Source organism: Copadichromis virginalis, linkage group LG20 (genome assembly GCF_057382275.1).
Source record: "Copadichromis virginalis isolate Kocher_CV1m ecotype Utaka linkage group LG20, C_Virginalis_male_GT1.1, whole genome shotgun sequence".
Taxonomy (NCBI): domain Eukaryota; kingdom Metazoa; phylum Chordata; class Actinopteri; order Cichliformes; family Cichlidae; genus Copadichromis; species Copadichromis virginalis.
The window spans coordinates 2,604,618-2,626,576 of NC_140637.1; the positions used below are offsets into that span (position 1 = coordinate 2,604,618).

General features: G+C 40.4%; 1 protein-coding gene and 1 long non-coding RNA gene across 6 annotated transcripts; one reads left to right on the forward strand and one right to left on the reverse strand.

The window, feature by feature from the left end:
* Positions 1–482: 482 nt before the first annotated feature.
* ikzf4 (IKAROS family zinc finger 4) lies at positions 483–21,951 on the reverse strand. 4 transcript variants are annotated; one of them, XM_085443605.1, is made up of 9 exons: positions 21,637–21,951; positions 20,093–20,147; positions 19,887–19,994; positions 19,508–19,798; positions 19,212–19,379; positions 18,207–18,359; positions 17,937–18,068; positions 16,836–17,686; positions 483–539 (listed from the first exon to the last, which is right to left on the reverse strand). In XM_085443605.1, the coding sequence occupies exons 2-8, from the start codon at positions 20,130–20,132 to the stop codon at positions 16,866–16,868; spliced, it is 1,713 nt and encodes a 570-aa protein (XP_085299731.1). In that variant the 5' UTR covers positions 20,133–20,147; positions 21,637–21,951; the 3' UTR covers positions 483–539; positions 16,836–16,865. The 4 variants fall into 4 exon arrangements, with proteins under 4 accessions (XP_085299731.1, XP_085299733.1, XP_085299730.1 ...); XM_085443607.1 differs by lacking the exon at positions 483–539 and having other exon boundaries at positions 15,010–17,686; positions 21,674–21,951; XM_085443604.1 differs by lacking the exon at positions 483–539 and having other exon boundaries at positions 15,010–17,686.
* On the forward strand, positions 7,753–10,712 carry LOC146683979 (uncharacterized). 2 transcript variants are annotated; one of them, XR_014917218.1, is made up of 5 exons: positions 7,753–8,029; positions 8,478–8,513; positions 8,872–9,024; positions 9,389–9,479; positions 10,086–10,712. It is a non-coding gene; the product is annotated as an uncharacterized LOC146683979 (long non-coding RNA). The 2 variants fall into 2 exon arrangements; XR_014917217.1 differs by having other exon boundaries at positions 7,753–8,513.
* Positions 21,952–21,959: the final 8 nt, after the last annotated feature.

Genomic DNA, 21,959 nt, shown 5'->3' on the forward strand with positions numbered 1-21,959 from the left:
GTGCTCGCTCCATGTCTCATTGTAATCCTAGCATTCAATTATGGGTCAATTTGAAATTAATTTGGGGCATTGTTATTATAGGGACACCCATATCAAGCTTGTGTAATAATTCGAAGAATTGAGTTTGGTGCCATTAGGTGACCACAGGGGTATTATGTAACAAGATGTGCAATTACAGCTTCGTCACTCGGATATTAAATAAAGAACTCAGACTTGCAGAAAACTACCAAGTGGATTAATAGCGGTCAGTGTAGTGGCTCAAATTTACTCAGATTCAATTCAGGATTCTAGGAAGTGCTAAAAAAAAGAGCATGCGTGTGCGCATGTGTTAAGTTTGTGCACACAGTCGAGCCAGTGTGTGCGCGTGTGTGGGTGTGTGGATGGCAGCTGGGAGGCAGACACGGTCCAGGAGAAGAATCATCCCCTAGCAACTGACCTTTTCGCCAGATGGCAGCTCCGGAGTAACAGCCACCCAGCATCACAATGGCCGTGGCCTCCTAACATCTCCATCACTTCATCATCTTCTGGCCTTCCACAACCTGTCACACAGGAGAGGAGGGAAGGTTAGATTCACCCCAGCAGATATACAAGCTCGAGCGTCCTGTTTGTGCGTCTCCTCTCGCTTCAGTTCCAGAAAGTTCCAAAACATCGCTTTGAGCCTGCGTTCGCTTGTTCCCATGTTTCTGGGGTGTGCGGTGGGCCAGTGGAAGGCATGAGAAGAGGACTGATTTAGGAGAGACACAGCGAACGCTCACTGCTGTCCGCAAACTTTCAGACACTCTCAAACCACTGTTTTCCGTTGTTGGGTTTTGTGCACAAAGTGAATCAGGGTGGGAATGTGGACAGACCACTCGACCATGGTGAGCAATCAGTATGATGTCTGTGGTCAGGCTCAGTGCCCCTATGGAGTGAGCTGGAGAACTAGCCCTGCAGTTAAGGTGGGAGGGATATAACTGTGCAGCATGTATATATATATATATATATTTATATACACACACACATATATGTGTGTGTGTATATAAAAGTGTATTGGGGTCTGTGTGTGTTTAATAGGCCAGCACTCTTCACACATGTATAAAAATGTTTTCAATTGCGGCCTCCTGCATGTGAACACACATGAATGAATGTGCTTGGGGTGATAATATATTTTGAGCTATCAACACGCTCACACGCATACGCACACTGCAGGGCCTCTGGATTGTCTTGGCTTGATGGCTTTTTCTCTGCTGGCCCATTTTTTGTTGATATTAAATTCTTTGCTAAACCTCAAAACTCCTGAGACGAAAACCTCACCACCATGGAACATCACCTCTAACTAAACACCAAAGTGTCCCTAAGTTCATCTAAACCACTGACGTCCAGCTTTAGGTACCATTTGAAATGCACAGGCAATGATTCTGTGAGAACCATTATGGAACAAGAAAAAGTAAAACTCTCTCGTTACACATCTGTGAATGGTTAACCTGGCAAAGCCAGATATGTGACAACAAACAGATAAAGTGCCATGTCAGACCGTGTCCCACTGAAATTAAGCGTTTCAGATGGAAAACTGTGCGTCAGAGCGCGACTTTAAACCGCGCCGTACTCCAGGGGAGACAATATGCTAGCAAACACTGTAAGAGCTCCCGTAAACAGAGCCGTAATGATAGGGAAAGACTTTGGGAAAGGACAACCAACAGTAGAATATGCTTACAGACATCTGACAATGTACGGGTACAGCGCAGCAACATTTCAGCTCTGAGATCCACATGAAACATGAGCACAAACTGTGGTGGAATCCATGTGACACAACATGAGCCTGTGCATAATTTCACCTGTCAGCATGGATGAAGCACACATTCGGTTAAATCAAACAGACAAGCCAGTGATAAACTTCACCGAGACGTGTCTGGCTACGCTGAACGTTAACACTTCTCCTCATCCGAACGTATCTTCGCGAAACTGTCCGCTGCTGGATTTCTTTTACTTGCCTAAGTGCGAGATCAAGGAAATCTGAGTGACCACAGCACGGATGGAGTAATTTACTGCTCTTCACTTAACCAGATGAGTCAGCTTGTTTTATTGTCTGCAGGCCATTGTCTGAGGCCCAGCATGGCCTCATTTGAATCAATAAACAACACTGAGACATTTTTGACGGCATGTGCTAATTATCTCTGTTCTAGTAATACTCGTGGGGACAAAAAGAAGAAGTGCCCTGCTTTTGGTTTTAATTCCGAGCTGTGTTTTACAGCGACAGTGGGCGAGCGCTCCAGCACTGACACAGCAGCAGAGGAATGTTTATTTGCTGCAGTTAGGAGCTGGGTGGCTTGCAGGAACTATGACACATTCCTGTGTCACCGGCTATCCCGCTCACAGACACACGTTGACATTCACACATTGGTGCCCCATGTGTTCATTCACAGCTTCATACAGAGACATAGACACACACAGCTATTCCTTGCCATTGTGTTTTACCCACGTCAACAAAACGTGGCACCTCTGGGTTCTTAAAGCGTGCCCAGTCTGCATGCTCATTCACTTACTACTTAGTATGACATGCCTTACTAGGCCTAACACTTCCCCTGTGTGTAACAGAATGCATGTGTGGCAGTCGTACAGTGACTTGAAGATGAATTATTCACAGCTTACTTCAGCGCTACAGGGGACCGCTGCCCACAAAGTCTGCTAGCGTGCACGTGTTTGTGTTACGTGTATGTGTGCACTTTTGGTGTTTGTGTGGCTGGCTGAGCGCACCTCTCCATCTTTCCCTCTGCAGTCCTATCCATTATCCCCAGCATCTGGCAGCCAAAGCCTGTAAAGAAGACATTTCTCTTGGCAAGTGTTTTTTAAAGGCAGTGACACAGGGGACAGCCAACCACAGGAGCCACACATCTTCCAATCTACATTCATACTGAGAACTGCTTGCATAAGAGAACCGCCCCAGTCTCCTTCTCTTGCTCACTCGAAACAAACGCGCACACACACACACACACATTCTCTCATCGTGTCACACTTAAAACACACACAAGATACTACTCCCACCCGCTTCTGTCTCTCTGCAATATATTCACCCAACCTTTGAGGTCTAATCACTTCCAGAGCCACAGCTATCCTACAAAATGTGCCGGCAACCTTTCAATACTTTTTACACTCTGAAAAGGTCCTCGGGGGCTTTTAAATGCATATCATTTTATTGCTGATCGTAACGTGTGGCCCGGCTATTTGGTTTAGAGACATTGAATATCGCATCTTCGTGACATGCAATACCCAAGGTGCAAATTTAAATGAAGATAATTGAGCTTTAAATGTCATGGTTTGGCATGAAAGGCCCTGAACCAACAACGCCGTCTTGAATATTGAAAGAATAATTACACCCTGAGAACACCTGAATGTGACCTTGCTCGACACTCATCTGCTCCATAAACACATTCTTAGCATAAGTGAAATGGCACAATAAGAGCATTAATTAATACCACATGCATCTTGTCGCTTGTTGAGGGTACAGCTGCAGTGAGGAGCTTCTCTGAACAGCAAGCATGTGGGAAGACATTTTTGCTTTACTTGGCGCTAGTCGCAATGTTTTCTGGCATCTGGATCTTTTAGAACACAAATGGGTGTGTTAGCTTGATGGAATAATGATTCTGATTAATGATGGGCTACCAGCTACCCATCTTTCTTGCAAACAGATGATTCTGATCATAAATCTTCTGGGATAGAAACAGCTTTGTTTGACAGCAGCTTGATTCACTTTTTAGAAGATGGATGACTTGTGAAAACCTGCAAGTCAGGTGAATTGCTGTTTTCCCTACACACTAGCCTAAGTTTAAATCTGTGGAAGTGTACTTCCACGGAGACCTTGGAAAATAAATGTTAAAGGCACATAAAGGAAGATAAACATATCCGCCTGAAGAAACTGAACCAGTACTCTTGACCTATCGTGTCTCTGAGGTGGTTCTGTGGATAGGACACTCTGTGATTGTGACAAAATAAAAGAAAAAAAACTTGATAGTTTTCTTATGAGTTGTTCAACGTGAATGCACAGATGTCAAATGTGACTGCTGATCACATCCTGGGTTAGAATACATGTCTGAACTAGTCTATGAACCTCTGCACTGAGGCCCAATTTGAGAAAGCTAAGAATAACATGTCTTTGTGCATGTCTTTTTTTAGTGCTGTGTATACACAGGTCATGTGTTATGACGAATGCTTTAAGACAGTAAGTGCCCTTAAGGAACAAAAGCCATTCTAATCATGTAAGCGTCAATGAGCTGTGCTGGCCTGGAAATTGATAAATGCTGCCACCTAGTGACGACATTTCCAAATTACAAGCTTTAATTTGGTTTGTTCAATTAACTTGATAATATTCTGATAATATAACTCGCCTGACACTTAAACTTGCTGGTACCAGGTTGGACCCCTGTTAACCTTTAGAACTACCTTAGATTTTCACAGCATAGATTCAACAGTGGAAAACTAAAGGCATTTTTGCCCATGTTGACTTGATAGCATCATGTCAATGAAGCTGTTGTTGACATGATGACAGAGATTTCCTGCACATCCATGTTGGCGATCTCCTGTTCCATCACATCCCAAAGATGCGCTATTGAACGTAGATCTGGTGACTCTAAAGCGTATTTGAGTACAGTGAGATGATTTGAACTTTAACATCTTATCCTACTTGAAGCAGCAATTAGAAGGTGGGTACAGTGTGGCCACAAAGGGATGGACGTAGTCAGCAACAACAAGGCTCATCAAGATTTTTCCAATCTTCTACCGTCCAATTTTGGCGAGTCCGTGTGAATTGTAGTCTCAGTTTCCTGTTCTTAGCTGACATGAGAGGCACATAGTGTGGTCTTCTGCTGCTGTAGCCCATCTACTTTTGCATTCAGAGATGCTCTTCTGCATAGATAGATAGAAAGCTATTTAATTTATCCTAAAAATTAATTTTAGTATAAATTGGATAGTCTAGTGTGAGGTAGGGCAGAATTTTATATACAACAGTGATCAATCTAGCAATGAATGCTTGGATTTGTAGTGCAAATGGTCATCATAAATAATATGTACTTTATACATCCCAGAAAGAGAACCAGGAAGGTTTGATACAGAAAGGTGTGTTCACCTGTCACAACCTGTTGTACAGCTTCACAGAGAACAGGTGGACTGGTTCTCTGAAGAATTCTTAATGGCAGCCAGGAAACATAAATCTGAGAGAGAGTAAGCTGCTGCCTCAGTAATGTGGAATGGAGTGGGTGTGGTGTGATGGAGAGCAGTTTGTTCAGTGACCTCCTGTCTCTCGCTGACTCAAACACCCCCAGATTCTGGTCAGTTATGATTCCAGTCTTGTTGATTAGTTTTTTCATCTGCTGGCATCTCTGGCACTGATGCTGCACCCACAGCAGACAGCAGTGAAACACTCACTACCACAGACTGGTGGAAGATCTCCAGTATCTTGTTTCACGCATTGAGCCTCCACAGAAAATAGAGTCTGGTCATCCTCTTCTTGTACACAGCATCACGGCTGGTCCTCCAGTCCACGTTGTCATTCAGTGAACTCCCAAATACCTGTAGCTGTCCACTGTTTCCACCTCATCAGCCACGTTTTTAATGGGCTTATTCACATTTTTTCCTCCAGGGAGCCAACCACCATCTCCTTCATCTTACAGACATTCAGAAGGAGACAGGACTGTCTCTATAGTGCTAACCAACTTAACCACAATGAAGTTAGCTATTAGCTAACAGAACAGTATCCAAAATGTCTTGATGACTGTGAAAAGAGCAGGCTAAAACAGACAAAGTGAAAACGTAAATAAATCAGTAGGATGACTTATTTAGCTGTAAACCATTCATATCTATTAAAAGAGGGGTTGTTAATTTAAACCTGAATTGCCCGAAGCTCCTTCTCCTTGGAGAGCTGCTACAGTCTGCACCAGCCGGCTATGCTAAGGTAAGCTAGTAACCTTCCTGGAAGCAGCTTTAAAACACAAAATGTCCCAAGTAGATCACGTTTTTTGCAGATAGTTAACACAAACTGTCTGCAAGGTATCTCCAAAACGAACTCACTCTGAGATCAGCTCAGTTGTATAAAGCAGAGATGTTTAGCTAGATAATAATTCATATTCAGCTGCACTGTCAAACAATAACAATAAAAGTAACAAAAATAAAGGTTAGACTAATTAATATTCGCATTTATATTAATTAATTAGTCATTGTAATGTTAACACAGATTAATTATGTGTCTGAATTATATATATTATATAAATAATGCAATTAGGGTTGCCAACCGTCCCTTAAAAAACGGAATCGTCCCGTATTTCGAAACACAAGTACACGTCCCGTATTGAGCTAATAAGGGACGCACTTTATCCCGTAATACAGTGAGAATCAAAAGTAGTCTATAAATGTTAATGGAATTAACGCTTTGTTTGAAAACATAATTCCCAGCCCCTCTCCTGCTTTGTGACCAATGAGCTGACAGCACACTTATGACAATTCGAGTATGACAATTCAGATTATCTCATTGGTCGAGGAAAGGTCGCTTGCGGAGAAAATACCGGAAGACAACAGATGACCACAACAACAAGCATGGCCAACAGGGAAACAAACGCCGACACTGCGGTGCAAGTCTCGGATGACAGTACACCTAAAGCTGGGCAGACACTGCGATTTTTTTCAGTCACGTTATTCAGCTCCTGCTCAAACTGCACGATTGACTCGCAGGGATTAGAAGTTTGCAGGTCACGATGCAGGGTCTCACACTATACGACCCGATGCTCTGATGCGACCTGAGTGCTCACACTGTGCCAACATAACATGAAGGTTATAACAGAAAATCTGTCGCTCGCTCTCTCTGTCTTTCACTCACACAGACACACCACCATCAACTTTGCTAAATTGCTAATGAAAAACATGATCAGGCAGCTGTGATTGAGCAGCAATGTAAATCCAACTATTTTCACGGTTGTTGTGGTCGTGATAATTTTGTGATGCCACATCGAAAAGGCTCGGATGAGCTTTCCAAAGTTCTACAAGTTGTGCCTCCATCACTTGTGTCCAGATCACACGCTGCACAGCCGTGCTGCGCCGTCTTTTTCACCGATGTTTACGTGTTTGCGCATGAGCAGTGTGAGCGGCTGTGGTGACACCCTCACGAGCGATTGATGATCGGGAGCTGGTCGTGAGGTGTTAATCGCTTCTCGTTACCCCACGTATACTACACGACGCACGATGAAGGCCAAAATCGGGCCGATCACTCAAAAATCGGCTCAAAATGGGCCAAAAATCGCACAGTGTAAGCCCAGCGTTAGAGCAGCAATGTTTGTTCCCCTCAGAGAAAGAAAAGAAAAAAGGCTGCAAAAGTACAGGGAGGACTGGGAAAAGGAAAACACCTGGCTGGGAAAGTGCACGATAACACCTATAAAGCGCACTGCACTGTGTGCCGGCGCACTTTTTCCATAGGCATGCTTCTAGTGGTGGGCACAAGAAGAACATGAGGGGCGTGAAAGCTCGGGGAACCCTTAACCAATTTTTTGTCCACCAGGTCACGGCAGAAGCAGATATGGTATGTAAACACTGGTTTGTTGTTTAAACCCTCTGGTTAAGGTTAATATGGGCATGTGCAGTGAATATCAGCGCTATGTGGCCAGAAGTGTGATAATATCATTTATTTTGTGTAATAAACAACTGCAAGGATGGATGATTACAACAAATAGATGAATAATACATAAAAGTAATACATAGATGAATAATGATGATGAGTTAAGCACTGAAAAAAAGGGACTGGCCATCTCTTGGATTTATGTAAGCATCTTGCATGTATTTAACACAATTGCCTCATGTTTTAAAGTTAAATGTAACTATATAGTGTAAAAACTACATGATATGCAGAAAGGGTGTATTAAATTGTTCATATCATGTTCAGGTGAAGTAAGTCAATAAGATAGCAACGTTAAATCTCGTGAAACCACGCGTGATTTCATCTCGCGGGCTTTGGATCGTGGTTTAAAAAAGGCATCCATCTCAGTCAAGTCGAGCAGCCAACTCTACGTTTTTGGTATGTCTTGATTTTTTGAATTAATATTTACCATATTTCAGCCAAATGTAGTTAAACGTCTAGAGTGTCGCCATGTAACATGCTAAAAAAGAGCCGTTAGCTTATTTGCTGTTTTATCTGTTGTCAAAGAATTGGCGCTTTTTCATTTGAATTTGTCTTTGGCACAAGAGCCGTAATATCACATTAAACCTAATTACGAGGCACTCATAACATAATTTGGTTTTCTGTGTGAATAGATTTGCCAACTGACTCTTCAGTTACATTGTGTATTTACTGCACCATGGTGTTAGTGAGATTTTGGACATTGAACAGCTTTAGCTAATATCATCAGCGGCATTATGCTAGCTTACATCCCTACCCCTCCTGGCCTCACCTGCTGTCCTTTTGTTTTTGTTTTTGTTTTTTTTGCTGCACATTGAGAGATGACCTCTATTCTGCATTTCACCAGGAGTCAGCTGATGGATTGTGGGTTCAAGGTGTTATGGTAAGAAAGTATATTCTATTTTCGTTTCTGTAACTTAATTATAATGGGTTTTTTATAATTATTAGGTGCATGCATACTGACCCTATTAATACAACTGAGAAATCCAAAATCTGCCATAGGTTTATCTTATACCTGTATGTATTGCCAGAAAGGTGATTACTGGACTCGCATTAATGCACACTTGAACTGAAATGAGGTTGTAACTTGTGGGTTGTTGGGTTGCAAATCAGAAACAAACATCTTTGGATTTTTTTTAATCCCATAAGATCTGGAAACACAGTTTTTATTCAACAAAACATTACTGATTAACCAAGCACAGTGCCTGCTGTTATTTCAAAATAATTTTATGTCATTTCAGATAAAATGCAGCATTCCAGTGCATCCCAACCATGCCTTTACAGTCAAGGTTTCTGACGGAGCTGAGTTTCTCTCTGACAGTCTGCTGAAAGTGTTTGCAAAGTGATCGGGGGAACAGGGCACAAAGCTAAAGGATGTAGCTGCCATTATGACAGTAAGAACTTTAAAATTCTTTAACTACAAAGTGTATATGTATTGCATTCGGTCAGTAAAATTTTTATGCTACATCCATTGAAACAGTCAACTATTACCTGTGAGTAATGATTCCACTAAAAGGATGCCATAATTTTCGTCATGCATTTACTGGCCCACTGAGAAAAATTTATCTTTTTTAAAAAATAAATGTTCTGGAAACTATATATCCATAAAGTTGATGTCAAACAGGAACTTTTGATATTGCTTTGTAGATGCTGGTGTTGCATGTTGACTGGTTTAAAAAGTCAAGAGTTTTTGTCTGGGATCATTTTCTTCTGTGCTACTGAAAAGTTCACAAATCTCTGTTTTCTTTGTTATAATAGTCAAGGATGACATTAATGCTCGGAGTCCCTCATCAAAGTGCTCCGCATCTGTGTGAAAGACAATTGCAACATCTTGGTGCAGGAGTTCATGGTGAGTGTTTTATGAGTAGATTGTGGATTTGCAACCTTTAAAAATGCATTTAGTTATCCACTTGATCCTCATTGGACTGGTTAGGACCAGTAGTCCTCTTTAATAATTTGAAGTTCACATGAGGCCTGGTAGTGAACTCGGCCGCCGGCCCTTGAGGCCCCATCCCCACCCCTGTATTAGGGGTCACATCAGTGTGAAAAAACTTTAAATTTGTCATTCTAATGAACAAAGGAAAATCCCACCAGTATTTACATTAGCTTTTGTTTGAAAAAAAAAAAAAAAAAAAGACCAACTGACCAACAGCTAACCAAATTGTGGGGCTGAAAGTCTAAATTCTAACATCTTCTGAGTGACATAGCCTGGATTTCTGATGGGCCAGTGTCTTTCTAACAAAAACTAATGTAAAGCATTTGAAATTATTATGTTTTTCACCCTCTCTTAGAAACTCTGTTAGACCATGAATGGCAGCATGGCAGGCCACTCTTTGGCTATAGCTATTTACTATGTTGCTTGCATTGGTTTAAATTACTCTAACATTAGAACTGGTAGATTCAAAAGAGATGAGTTTAAAAAGGAATCTTAAAGAAATGTTTTGTGTTTAACCAGGACTTGACTGAGGCCACTGCACAGATTGAGAAAACCACAATGAACATCTGTCTCCAGAGATGCGCCAGGCAATGACTTTTCTGATGTTGTTCTTCAAGATCTGGATAACGTGACCTTTGCAGTAGCCATGCTGTTTGGACCTTTTTTATTCCTTCAACATGAGTTACCCATCACAACTCTGCTACACTTTTGAGGTGATTCAATGGAGTTGGATGCAACTCAGCTCTCAAGAAAAGCTCACAACTAAGACAAAACTGCTCCTGCAACGAAGCTCACTGTTATGCATGTGAGGTGACCAGCTCTAGGTGAGAGGACATTTAAATCTCACACTTGTTCTGCTGCATTTTTGAAGCTCAATTCCAGGAACGGATCGCAGGGTTCATTTTTATATACTCTGCAACTGCCATGAGGACGAGCTGTTTTTTGTTGTTGTTTGTTTTTCCTTTTGCTCTGTACAAGTTCTGTTTGTCTGTTTGGCAGCATTTTTAAATTTCTCTTTGTATTTTTTCTTTCTTTTACTAGTGAAGAGATGTAGCGTGAACAGTTATACAGTCTAAATATCCCATATGGGTCGTGTGAAATGGTATTTTCAGTTTCATTCAGTTGAAGTAAAGAACGTTGAATATTTCTAAGTGTGCTGTTTTGAACCAAGATGTCACAGTATGATCAGTGCTGTAATTTTTGACAGTCACTGTATCAATGTTATTTTTGCGTCTCTTGAATAAAGTTTTTGACCTGCAAGTGCTAATTTCTTTAGTTATTGGGGTAAAATGGGTAGTGTTAATAGGAAGGTGTTTGCCAATTCAGTAACCTAATTTAATGTTAATGGAAACTAACATTACCTCAAATTGTTTAGTTATAATTGTTGTTTAACTGAATCTTGATGTCAGAGGCCTTAAATAGAATGTTTTGTATTGTTCTTTCCCAACATTTTTCAAAAGAAACAGTCTAATTTCTTTGCTGCGATTGATTCCAGAGAACACGGAAGAACTGACATTATTTAACTGTTGATTTATATAGATTCAGTAGAGGAGTAATGTCAGTTTAATTCTTTACCTACTGCAGTGAAATTAGACATGTTGTTTTGAAAGGTTACTGGTGGATGCCAGCAACCATCTTGGAAGAGAACAATACAATCTGTTATAAGGCCTCCATTTGAAAATTGTGTATTTGATACTAGAATATAATAGCAAAATGTAATTTGAAGATAACATGTAGTATTTAAGTGACCAAGTAGTATTGGGTAAAAGTTATTGAATCGTGTTGGGATAACGTGAGAAAATTGTGAAGGATTAAAATATTCCAAGAGCTCAAATTACTTCATCAAAACATGTTTAAGTCACATTTTATCAACACAAATTGCACAGGTTTATTGAACATGAATAAATTGTGTTAATTTAACTCAATTGTTTAAGTTGCTGCCAAAGCAAAACATCTGTGTGCAACAAATGTCCACCATTGAATTAAGTAAATCCAACAACATATTTTTTTCAGTGAGGTGCGTAATCATGGGAACAAGCGGGTTTACAAACAGGAGCAGCTGATTAGCATTAGAAAAGCTGAAATAATACCTCAACTGAAGCCAATTGTACTAAATGCACTATATGTGCACAGTTACAAGAATATTTTTCGTTCTATTGCTTTCTATTAATTTATATAATTTTAAGTTAAGCAGGACAGAGTTCTTTTAAAGAAAGATTTACTTATATTCTCAAAAGTTAAGCATGACAGGCTTCTGTTTAAGAAAGAGACCTGTTTTACTGTGTTAATGTTGTCATTTTGAGCTAAAAATAAATGGCTAAATGATCATTTGTTTCCCATATGGTCATATCACAAAGAATATGCATCTGCTTAAATCAAATTCAAGTCAAATGGTTAAAAAATAATTTCACACACACAAAAAAAGAGCTACCACACTGGGAAGGGTGAAGACAACTGGGTTGCCCGGCCCTGGCCACGAGGTGTCCCTTATTTATTTTTCAGGGAGTTGGCAACCCTAAATGCAATAGACAGCTGTAGTGATTTACTGGAAGTGTGTAAGGTGGGTAAAAACGTGATAAATAACCATAATAGAGAATCAAATGACAGTGCTGACTGAAAACTTCCTGTTGAAGACAGGTGGCATTTCTTTGTAAATTCACTATAAGGCAGAGTACTCGCTCAAGTATTGTAAGCAGACTGTTTTCTCAGAATTGTACTGCACACCACAGATATATGATGTTTTTCAGGTAATTTTCCATAAAGAGCTTGTGCACTGATGCACGGAAGCATTTTTGATGAAATCAAAACCATTTTTAAAGCATTCAAAATACTGCGCTTGGTTAGTGGACATGATGATGTAGTATTTATCTTTTCCATTTAAAAGCTGAAGATTACAAAACTAATGAGAGGAGAACTAAGAAGTGGTTTTGAACGGCACATGCAGTCAAGGGTTAAAGTGACAAGAACTCCACCTGTCAATAATGACACTCTGCACTCTTCTTCAACATAACAACTGCCTTCATCAGAGAGTTTATGGGTGCAATGACATTTGCCTTTTTTTGTTGTTCTGCTTTTATAGCAATATCCCTCAGTATATAGAGAGCGTTGCAGTTTTTATATAAAATAATAACTTATATTAACTCATATAACTTAATCAGTACACATCAGAGCATAATCTATTTAAGTTAAAAGATAACTTACCAACAATAAGTTCAAATCTTGTTTATTACTTTTAACATTAGTTTACAGAAAAACATCGATACAAAACATTAACTAAGGGATTATTTAATCCTTTGCATTTAAACATTTTTTGACACACATACTGATTGTTTGTGTCATGTTATTATTTGTATAGTTATAGTGTCGAGTTTGGCTTTTATTTAAGTAAAAATACTGTTTCAGTTACATGGAATTTGTATGTGCAAGCAGCCAAAAGAGATTTTCCTTCTGCAAAGGACAGAAAAGGTTAAAACTAACCTGAAACAGGAAAAGCAAAGAGCTGTGATATGGGCGCAAAGGTCACATGAGGAGAGAGCAGTAATGTTTAAGGTTATCCCTACTTAAACCTGCTGCAGGTGTGCTTTAAACAAAAACTACACTGCTTACTCTATGAAGGCAGAAAAAAAACTGAAAAAAGTGCCATGTATTGGATTTTAAATCTAAAATATTCAACTTTTTGTGTCATGTAGTAATATTAAAAACACGTGTTTGAGGGTTAATCTTCTCTGTAATGTACAATATAATGCACCTCCTGTGCTGCTAAACTAATAAAACATTACAATTATAATTATATACATAAATTATTGTTCTTTCTATCCACATGTTTTTGTAACACCTGGGTTAAACAATTTTAAGTGATGCTCGTGTTTGATGCTGATTAAAATTGATGGTGCTTTACAATCCGAACAGACTGATTTGTCCTTTTTCCCAAATTTTGAATGTTAACACTCTTCATCAGAGCTTGTGGCTTCTTGCAAGATGTCATATTGTATATTCTGTTATTTTCATCAGTCATTCAGTCAAGCTAAATGATCAGATTCCCTGCCAATAGTAGACCAATAAAATATTACCATTAGGCTAATACGTCTAAAAATGCCTAAAATTTAAAATGGAAACTTGTTGTGTATATTAAAATACAAAAAGGCAGGTATGACACATATTTCAGTATAATTGTTAAATGAATAACTCTACAGTTTCTCTTGATCAGTGTGTCTGAATAGTCGTCTGAGGCTACGACACCTGACCTGCAGAGCAACGACGTTCACCAAAAATGAGACTTTTTTTAAAAGTCAGCTTAAGACGTGTCTGTTTACTCGAGTACAATGTACTTGTAACCCGTTTGTACCAGTTCTGCTTAATGCATATTACATTTCTGCCTTTTCATTCCCGTATTTGTCGTAAATCCTCTTTTATTCATAATGCATATCTTTTTTCTTTTTTTTTGCTTTAAATTAGAGCAGTTTTTTTATTTGTTCCATGTTCTTTGTTTTTTCTTTCATCTCCCATCGTCTTCTTTTTATTGGATTATTTCTCTGAAAAACACTCTGTGGCTGTCTATGAGCGTTATAGAAATAATTATTGCGTGCATCCTTGGATAAATCTATAAAGCCATATCCTGTCAGTCACTGATAAAAATGTTTTTTGTTTTGTGTTGCATACTTCAGCTGCTCAGTTCTAGTCTGCTAGCTTTTGCTCAAATGTGACACCACGAAACACTTCAAAAGCTGGCTTTTAATTTATTTATTTTGAAGCATATGATAAAATTTAGTGCGATGTGAGAAATGCGTTTAAACAACCCAAACTCGCTGTCACAACATAGCCCATTATAGGGCATCTAGTTTTCAGCCCAGGTAGAGCAGACACCATATTTAACCTCTGGATCTGTTAAGCGATTGGAAATATTTAAGATCTACAACATCCAAACTCAGACATTGGAATGTCTTTGAAGAATGAAGGCATTTAGATAAAGCTCAGAAGTTTTGCAAAACGACATTGACGTAGTTAAATTAGTTAAATTAGCCTCCCACACAAACACCCATTAGAAATAATGAATTAAAGAATTCACATTACAATCTAATTGCATCAAACAATTCTGGAAAGCAACATTTCACCAGCGGATTGCGATTCACTCAAATGGTGAATACACGCCTCAGATTAACATTTAAACTGGTTAATACAAACATATGTAAATCGTGTCAAGTTAAGTTGTATTAAAACTACACTGTACATATTCGCTAAATGTATTGTATATGTCTAATATAGTCTGAATTTGATTTGTATCCAAAAGAACACGGCTGTAATAGATAAAATATTAAACTTGCCACTAGAAAGGATAACGTGTATCTTTGTCATTTTGTAGTTCAAATCTGTATTGTAACATTATTGTTCAAGATTAAAAGAAGATATTCTTGAGAGGAAAAAAAATGTAAAAATCCCATTTACAATAAATGTAACTTTATTGACAGTAAAAAGTTTTTTAGAATATCGAGGGGCGCGCATTTGTAACTGCAAGAACATCTTTGAAAGCAACATGACTTCTTTTTTTTAAAATAATGAGGCAGTTGTACATCTTGAACTTTGAGGTAAAGTGTTTTGTCATGTTACATCATTCACAAAATATTGTATAACATTGAGTCCACACAAGGAGACAAAAACCCATGCCTCACTTTCACTTCTTGAAATTACTTCACATTTCAAAAATAATTCACAATTTAGATAAAAGCAGAAAATGACAAGCACACATGCTATATTCCATTCACACGCACACACACGTTTCTCTACTTATCAAACCAAGTGCATTTTTAGATTTACTTTTTTTCTCAAACAGTTTCAAGTACATTTTGCTTGCTATTAAAGGAAATCAAGTTAAAACTATGAAGCAGCAAACCCACAATAACAAGAATACTGAGTTTGGTCTCATTCATGTTCCCAATATTAACATTGTCAGATAACTCACCATACTGTAGCAATAAGGTATTTGGGTGCTATAAAGAAGCAGGAGGTAACATTTCATGGACTTGAGGAATATGCTGGATAAGTTTTGGAATATAGCTGATTAAATACACCAAGGCTGAAACAAACAACACTAAATAGATAACCACAAGTGACAACTGAACATATCCAAAGTGATTCATTGTTAATTATTTTTTAAATAATTTATTAACTCACTTATATTATGGAAACTGTCTAAAATCTCAGCTTTAACCGCTGAGTGCGAAACCACAAAAGGATGGTTTTAGTTGAACTGATATTTAATTATCAGTCACACAATGCAGCAAACTTGAGTGCAGAACGCTGTAGGACTCTGTAGAAGGCCGGCTTCGTTAGAAATATACTGGCGTTGCAAATTAGAGGACCAGTTGTTGTGAGTAATATGCGATTCATCAGTGCAGTCGAACAATCAAGAAAAAAAATTGTAAAAGCCATCAAGTGCTTCAGCAAAGATGTTCATATATAAGCAGGGAACCTAAAAGTGCAATCCTGTATAGGTATAGCACCCTGGGCTATCTCAGTCGGGCTCTTAATGTACACTGCATGGCTCATGGTCTGATCTGCACCAGTCTTCTAAGGCTCACTTTAAAATCCAAAGCCAACTACTTTTTAGCTATAATTCAGCCCTGAACTGCCATTTTTGAGTTCATTTCCTCTTCGATTTTCCTTTGAGTTGACTCCACAAACTGTTAAAACCATGCTGTAAACAATATGTATTCCTACAGCAGCGCACCACTGTAGGAGTTAAGGCAATCCCTTTCTGTGCTTTGTCTGTGACCAAAGCTCCTCCTGAACATAGAGGCACAAAGCTCTCAGTGCATATTAAGCGTACCTGACACAATTCACAAAATACCCTCCGCAGCAACAAAAATGAAGCTCTTAGTGCACGCTAAGCAATATATTTCTTAAAATGTACATGCCATGTTTTTCTTAACCGCATCTCCTAAAAGTGCTAACTACTCATAATCACTTAGGAAAAGATGGCTAGTCAAGATTTTTGAGCACCAGACCCCCCTAATTTTTTTTTTCACTTAAGAGGAAATCCCCAAAGAAGGCACTTTTAAAGCAAAACCAGGGGTTTTGCAGTATGATTTGATATGGGAGTGCAATCAATCGTAATTTGTCTCTGCTAAACTTTGACTGGTGCAGTACTAAGTATCTTCACTCGCGTCTGCCTTGGTACAATAAATTCTCTTACAATAAAATCACACAGGATTTAAAGCAACTGATCTGGTGCAGAACAAACGTGAGCCAACAACTTTATAGAGCAGCAGTCACCTCTCCTCATCCTGCCAGCGTCCCCTCTCCTCAGCCCACCTGGTGCTCTCCACGGCTGATGTGTGATGAGAACTCGTAGCGGTCCTGGCTGCGGTGGCCACAGATGTTGCATTCGAATGGCTGGCGGAAGCCGTGGCAGCCCATGTGGATGGTAAACATGACATGGTCCAGAAAGAGGATGCGGCAATGCCGACAGTGGAAGGAGCGCACCTGCCTGCCATCCCGGTCTAACACCTGCACAGTGTCCCTGGAAGAAATGGGCGAGCCAGGGCTCCTCTTTACTATGGTGGGGGGCACAGGACACGCTCTCTCCCACTCTGGGTCCAAGTCTTTGGCCTGGCTGGGGCTGGAAGTGGGATGGCTGCGGGGCAGTGCTGAGGTTTGGTAGTGGAGGTGGTGGTTGTTGGAGGTACTTGTCGGGGCAGCAGCCCTTGTGCTCTGCTCTTCTGCTGTGCTCTCTGTGTCTGTGGAGTCGGGGCAGCCGTTGGGTGAGGTGGTGTGGCTGTGTGCTGTTGGCTGGTCATCGCGGCCTTCACCTGCCTCCCGCACAGCCAGGCCAAGAGACATTGGTGCCAGCCCACCTCCGCCATGGGCCCGAGGGCCATGAGGGGTCACGTTGCTGCCGATGGAACCCATGACTGTGCGGAGCTCAGACAGGAAGGTGGGATGGAGCTGAGACAGAGCAGGCGACTCGTGGTTCTCACCTTTAACCCTGGCACAGTGTAGCTGTGAACCGGCCAGCACAGTTGAGTTGCCAACAGACTGTGAAGTCATGAGGTCTCCCTCTTTTTCAGAGCCAGACGACAATTCGTAAGGTGCTTCGAGTGGGTCAAGGTGCATGTGCTTTTCGCCTATGAAAAGAAGAAATATCGGTTGAAGCAAAGCGTGCCCCAAATTGTTAAAAAAAAGATATTTGACCAGCTGTCTTGGCACAACTGAATCCCAGTGTCTCCATTTGGCACAAGGATGTAAAACTGCTTAGCTCTTATGAAGCTAAAAATATATGTCACTTGTACTGTATAACATAACAAAGATATCAAACAGAATAAGAATAGGCTTACTAATATATTTCTACTTCTACTTCACTCAAAAAAAACTCACCCAAAAACTTCTGTGGCGTTGACCTCTTACGTTTCGTGATGCTTATAGCCAGTCGATCCACAAACTGGATTTTGTCATTGGTTGGCTGGAGTTCAGGTTTAATAGCTGTCCCCATATTTACTGACTCTTCACCTACGAACAGAAAACATCAGTCAAACATTAATCTATTGCCAAATTATGTGTAAGCTAGCATTTACAATATGCATGAAGTCAGAAATGAGTTAGTTTTATGTAACAATAGTGAGTTTTATGTTATATGCCATGTATTACCCTTTGCTGTCTGTGTGTTGACAACCGCCTTTTGGTCCAGACTCTTTTGATAAGTATGGCAGCGCTCCAGATGTTCCTCCAGTGTGCTTTGTTGCTTGTAGCTGCGGCTACAGTAGCTGCACTTGAAAGGTTTTCCCACCGTCGGAGAAGGAACTGTAATTCAAAGAAAAAAACATTATATTGATTTCATCTAGAATAGCTAATAAGTTGCCATAGCTGGTGGAACTTGTTGAATAAATATAGGACTAATTGTTGTTTATTTATTTATAGTTGGGGGAATTTTTTTGAATGAAAAAAAGGTTTGGATTTCCCCCCTGACTAGCAATTCCTGAAACTGACCTATGTTACTTGACAGAAAAAAACGCCTAAACCTTTACCGCAAGGTTCCACCCTAGTAAGCTGTCGGAAAGACTGACGTCAATTCACTGAAATCCAGTTTGTAATCATCTTTTCTTTGAAAATGAACCTTTTGAGACCTGAGGAGAGCGACCAAGACCTACTGTAACAAGACTGTATTTGAACACCTGTGAATATCTGTTCAAGAGCACCAGCAGGATTTCCTGTTTTGATACTGTTAAATGTCATATTCTGTCATGTGTTTTACAGAAAACTCTCATAAAGACCTATTTCCTCTGAGATAGAAAGAAGGGGGAAATGGACCTTTCTAATAGAGCTCCACTTTTACTGCTTACCTCTGTGTCACACATTGCACGTGTTCACGCTATGGAATCGTATTACTTTGCAGCAACAATAACTAAACAAGTACATTTGTGAAAAAATCTCTCCATGGACTGTATATGATGTGTTAGGTGCTGTTGTATGGCTATAAAAGCCCAGAGCTCTCAGCTGATTCTGGCTGTTCTCCATGCTATCCACCAGAGTTGTCTGGCCAGATTATGTATGTAGATTCCAAACTGTCCATATGTGATGTGAGTGTAGCACTTGACAATCTGGCTCAAGTGTTAAAGAAGAATAATTTTGCTGTTTGGGAGGTCACTCATTTACCTGCATGTGTGCGCAGATGTCCAGCCAGTGCATCTCTCCGACGGCAAGCGTAATTGCAAACGGGACATTTGAAAGGCTTCTCTCCTGAATGCAATTTAATGTGGCGCAACAGGTTTCCCTTCTGGGTGAAGGAAGCTCCACACTGGTTACACTGGAATGGTCGCTCCCCTGTGAACACATGGATGGAAAGAGGATGTGAGATGCAAATCCCACTGGGCATTGCACTCAACTGATACTTGTCTTTCATTTATTTAAAAACTGCCTTGCTGGGGGGGCGTCCTTCTTTTTTTTCTTACCTGTGTGGCTACGCTTGTGCACCATCAGCACGTTAGGTCCAATGCAGATCATCCCGCACACCTCACACTGGAGCTTCCCATTGGGCAACCTGATAGGTCCTGGTGAAGCTGAATTTGGACTGGCCATCTCACTGTATATGCTTGCTAGGTCTCTTCCAGCCCCAGCGAACTCTGCACTGGCTTCTTCCATGGGGTCTCCCTGGTCATTATTCCCGCCGTCGATCCTCACAGCCTCTTTCTTCTCTGGCTGTGGAGCGCCATCACTGCACAACTCAACCTTGATGGAGTTTGCTTTGTAAAGAGAGAAGGAGAGGAAGAGATATATATTTACTTACATACAACCGTATGGCTGCAATGTAACAAAGGAATGATAACTAACCACTAAGGGAGCGGTGTGGTGAGGACTGCTGACTGTTTGGAGATCTCGCAGAAGGGCCCTGCAGCCCGCCATAAAAATCCTGTTCTGTTGATGATTCTCCTCCATTACCTGAAATACAAATATGCCCACGTTATTAAAGTAAACATGAAAGTCTGTAGACAGCACACACCAGCGTACAGTAGTTTTTCCTTTATATCTACAATTACCTTGTGTGTATGAGCGTCCATTGCAGTCATCAGCATTCATTCTCTCACCAGATGCCTACAGAAATACAGTTTAAAGGCAGACTGTAAATACTATGGTTTGCCATTCATAGTTATACTTTCTGAATCAAACAGACTGAAATTGCACTCCTGTAAAAATTCTGTATCACACCTTGGATAATTATATAAAATGTACTTTTACACAACAGCCTGTTGCTTCAAGAATATGGTTCAAAAATAAATAAATAAATGTATGCTTTCTCTAATAAGTTCACTTAAAAAAATGACAAAGTATTATAGTAAACTTCAGGTCTCCCCTACGATGTCTGTATCCTTTCGATTCTTCTCCGCCAAGCAAATGACTATGAGAGGCTCCACATTTATGGCCAAGAGAGCTGAAGGAGGAGTTAAAGCTCGCAGAAGTAGAGAGGATAGCTGCCGAGGCTTTAACTATGAGGCATTCCAGTGTGCAACCACAACAAGACTATGTGCCTGATTTGATACTAACAGTGCACTGTATGTATATTAGATTACATTACAATGTTGAAGTTATACTGCATTATGCTGTATTACATTACATTATGTATGAGATACAACATAGTTACAATATTATTTTTTATTGATGGATCAAGTTTGTCAATTTGCACTTATTGTTTTTATTATTATGATGATGATGATGATGATGATGATGATGCAGTAGGCTGAATCTATGCCAGGCCTCCATAAAACGATTGTTACACAGCAAATAAAGTGAGGTATGCAGACTACACCAAGACCAGACTACACAGGCGTTGCTGAGTTACAGCGTCTTCAGACATACAGTAGCCTGTGCTCACTGTCATTGACCAGAATAGGCGATGCTGTAACGATGAACACAATTTCAAAGACGAGATAAGCAAAAGCACAAGACGTTCAAGGCTGCACCTTTTGCTCAAATGGATGACAGCAGTGGACAGAGGAGACTTTGGAGTGATCGTGGAGGGAGGGGGGCGGAGACAACACATCACAGGGAAAAAAAATTAATATCCTGTCATTGGCCGCGCATGGGGAGCAACAGGCGCTGATGCAGCCGGGAGACGCGCCAGTCACACCAGGGCACGGCGATTAAAAAAAACAAAAAAGAAATAAAAGAAAAAGAATAATAGAAAAAAATAAGGGACGCGCACCATTGCCGCCCCTTGCTTGACAAACCTTGCTGCCCCAACCCGAGCGACTATGTGCAATAAAAGATATTCCTGCATTTACAAATAACTGCCATGGCTCTCCACACGCAGGGTAGCTACTTGTTTTAGCTGCTCGCTGGATTTGCTTAGTTCTGACAACAATCGGCTCACAACGGCAATTTGTTGCAAGAGTTGCGATTGTCCACGTCCTCCGCATGAACGCGGCTGTCATCCAACACTGAGCACGTCAAAACTGGCCTGGGCTATACAATGTTTCTCATGAGCCGTTGCTATGGCACCCGACCACACGACAAATGGCATTCACCCTACCAACTACTAAAAAACATGCCGTACCTCCAAATTAACACCGACGGATGGTCTTACCAAGAGCCGCAGCGGAGTCCACGAGCCTCTTCCTTACCTGGCGACCGATCGGTGTTTTCCTTTAATTGTCTGAATAGCTGTTTGTTTTCCCAGGCGGCGACAGCATCTCCGGGATTTTTTTCTTTTTTTTTTCTTTCTTTCTTTTTTTTTTTTACCTGGGAATCGGAATCCCAAACAACTTCCGGGCCCATGCTGGGATACAGACCAAATAATTGTACAACAGAGCTCCTGAGTCGGTGATTGCCGAATTCATCGATGCGTGTCTTCTTTGCGGAGTTGTGGTCATAATGAGGGTGAAATGTGTGCTTTTAGATCATGTCGGA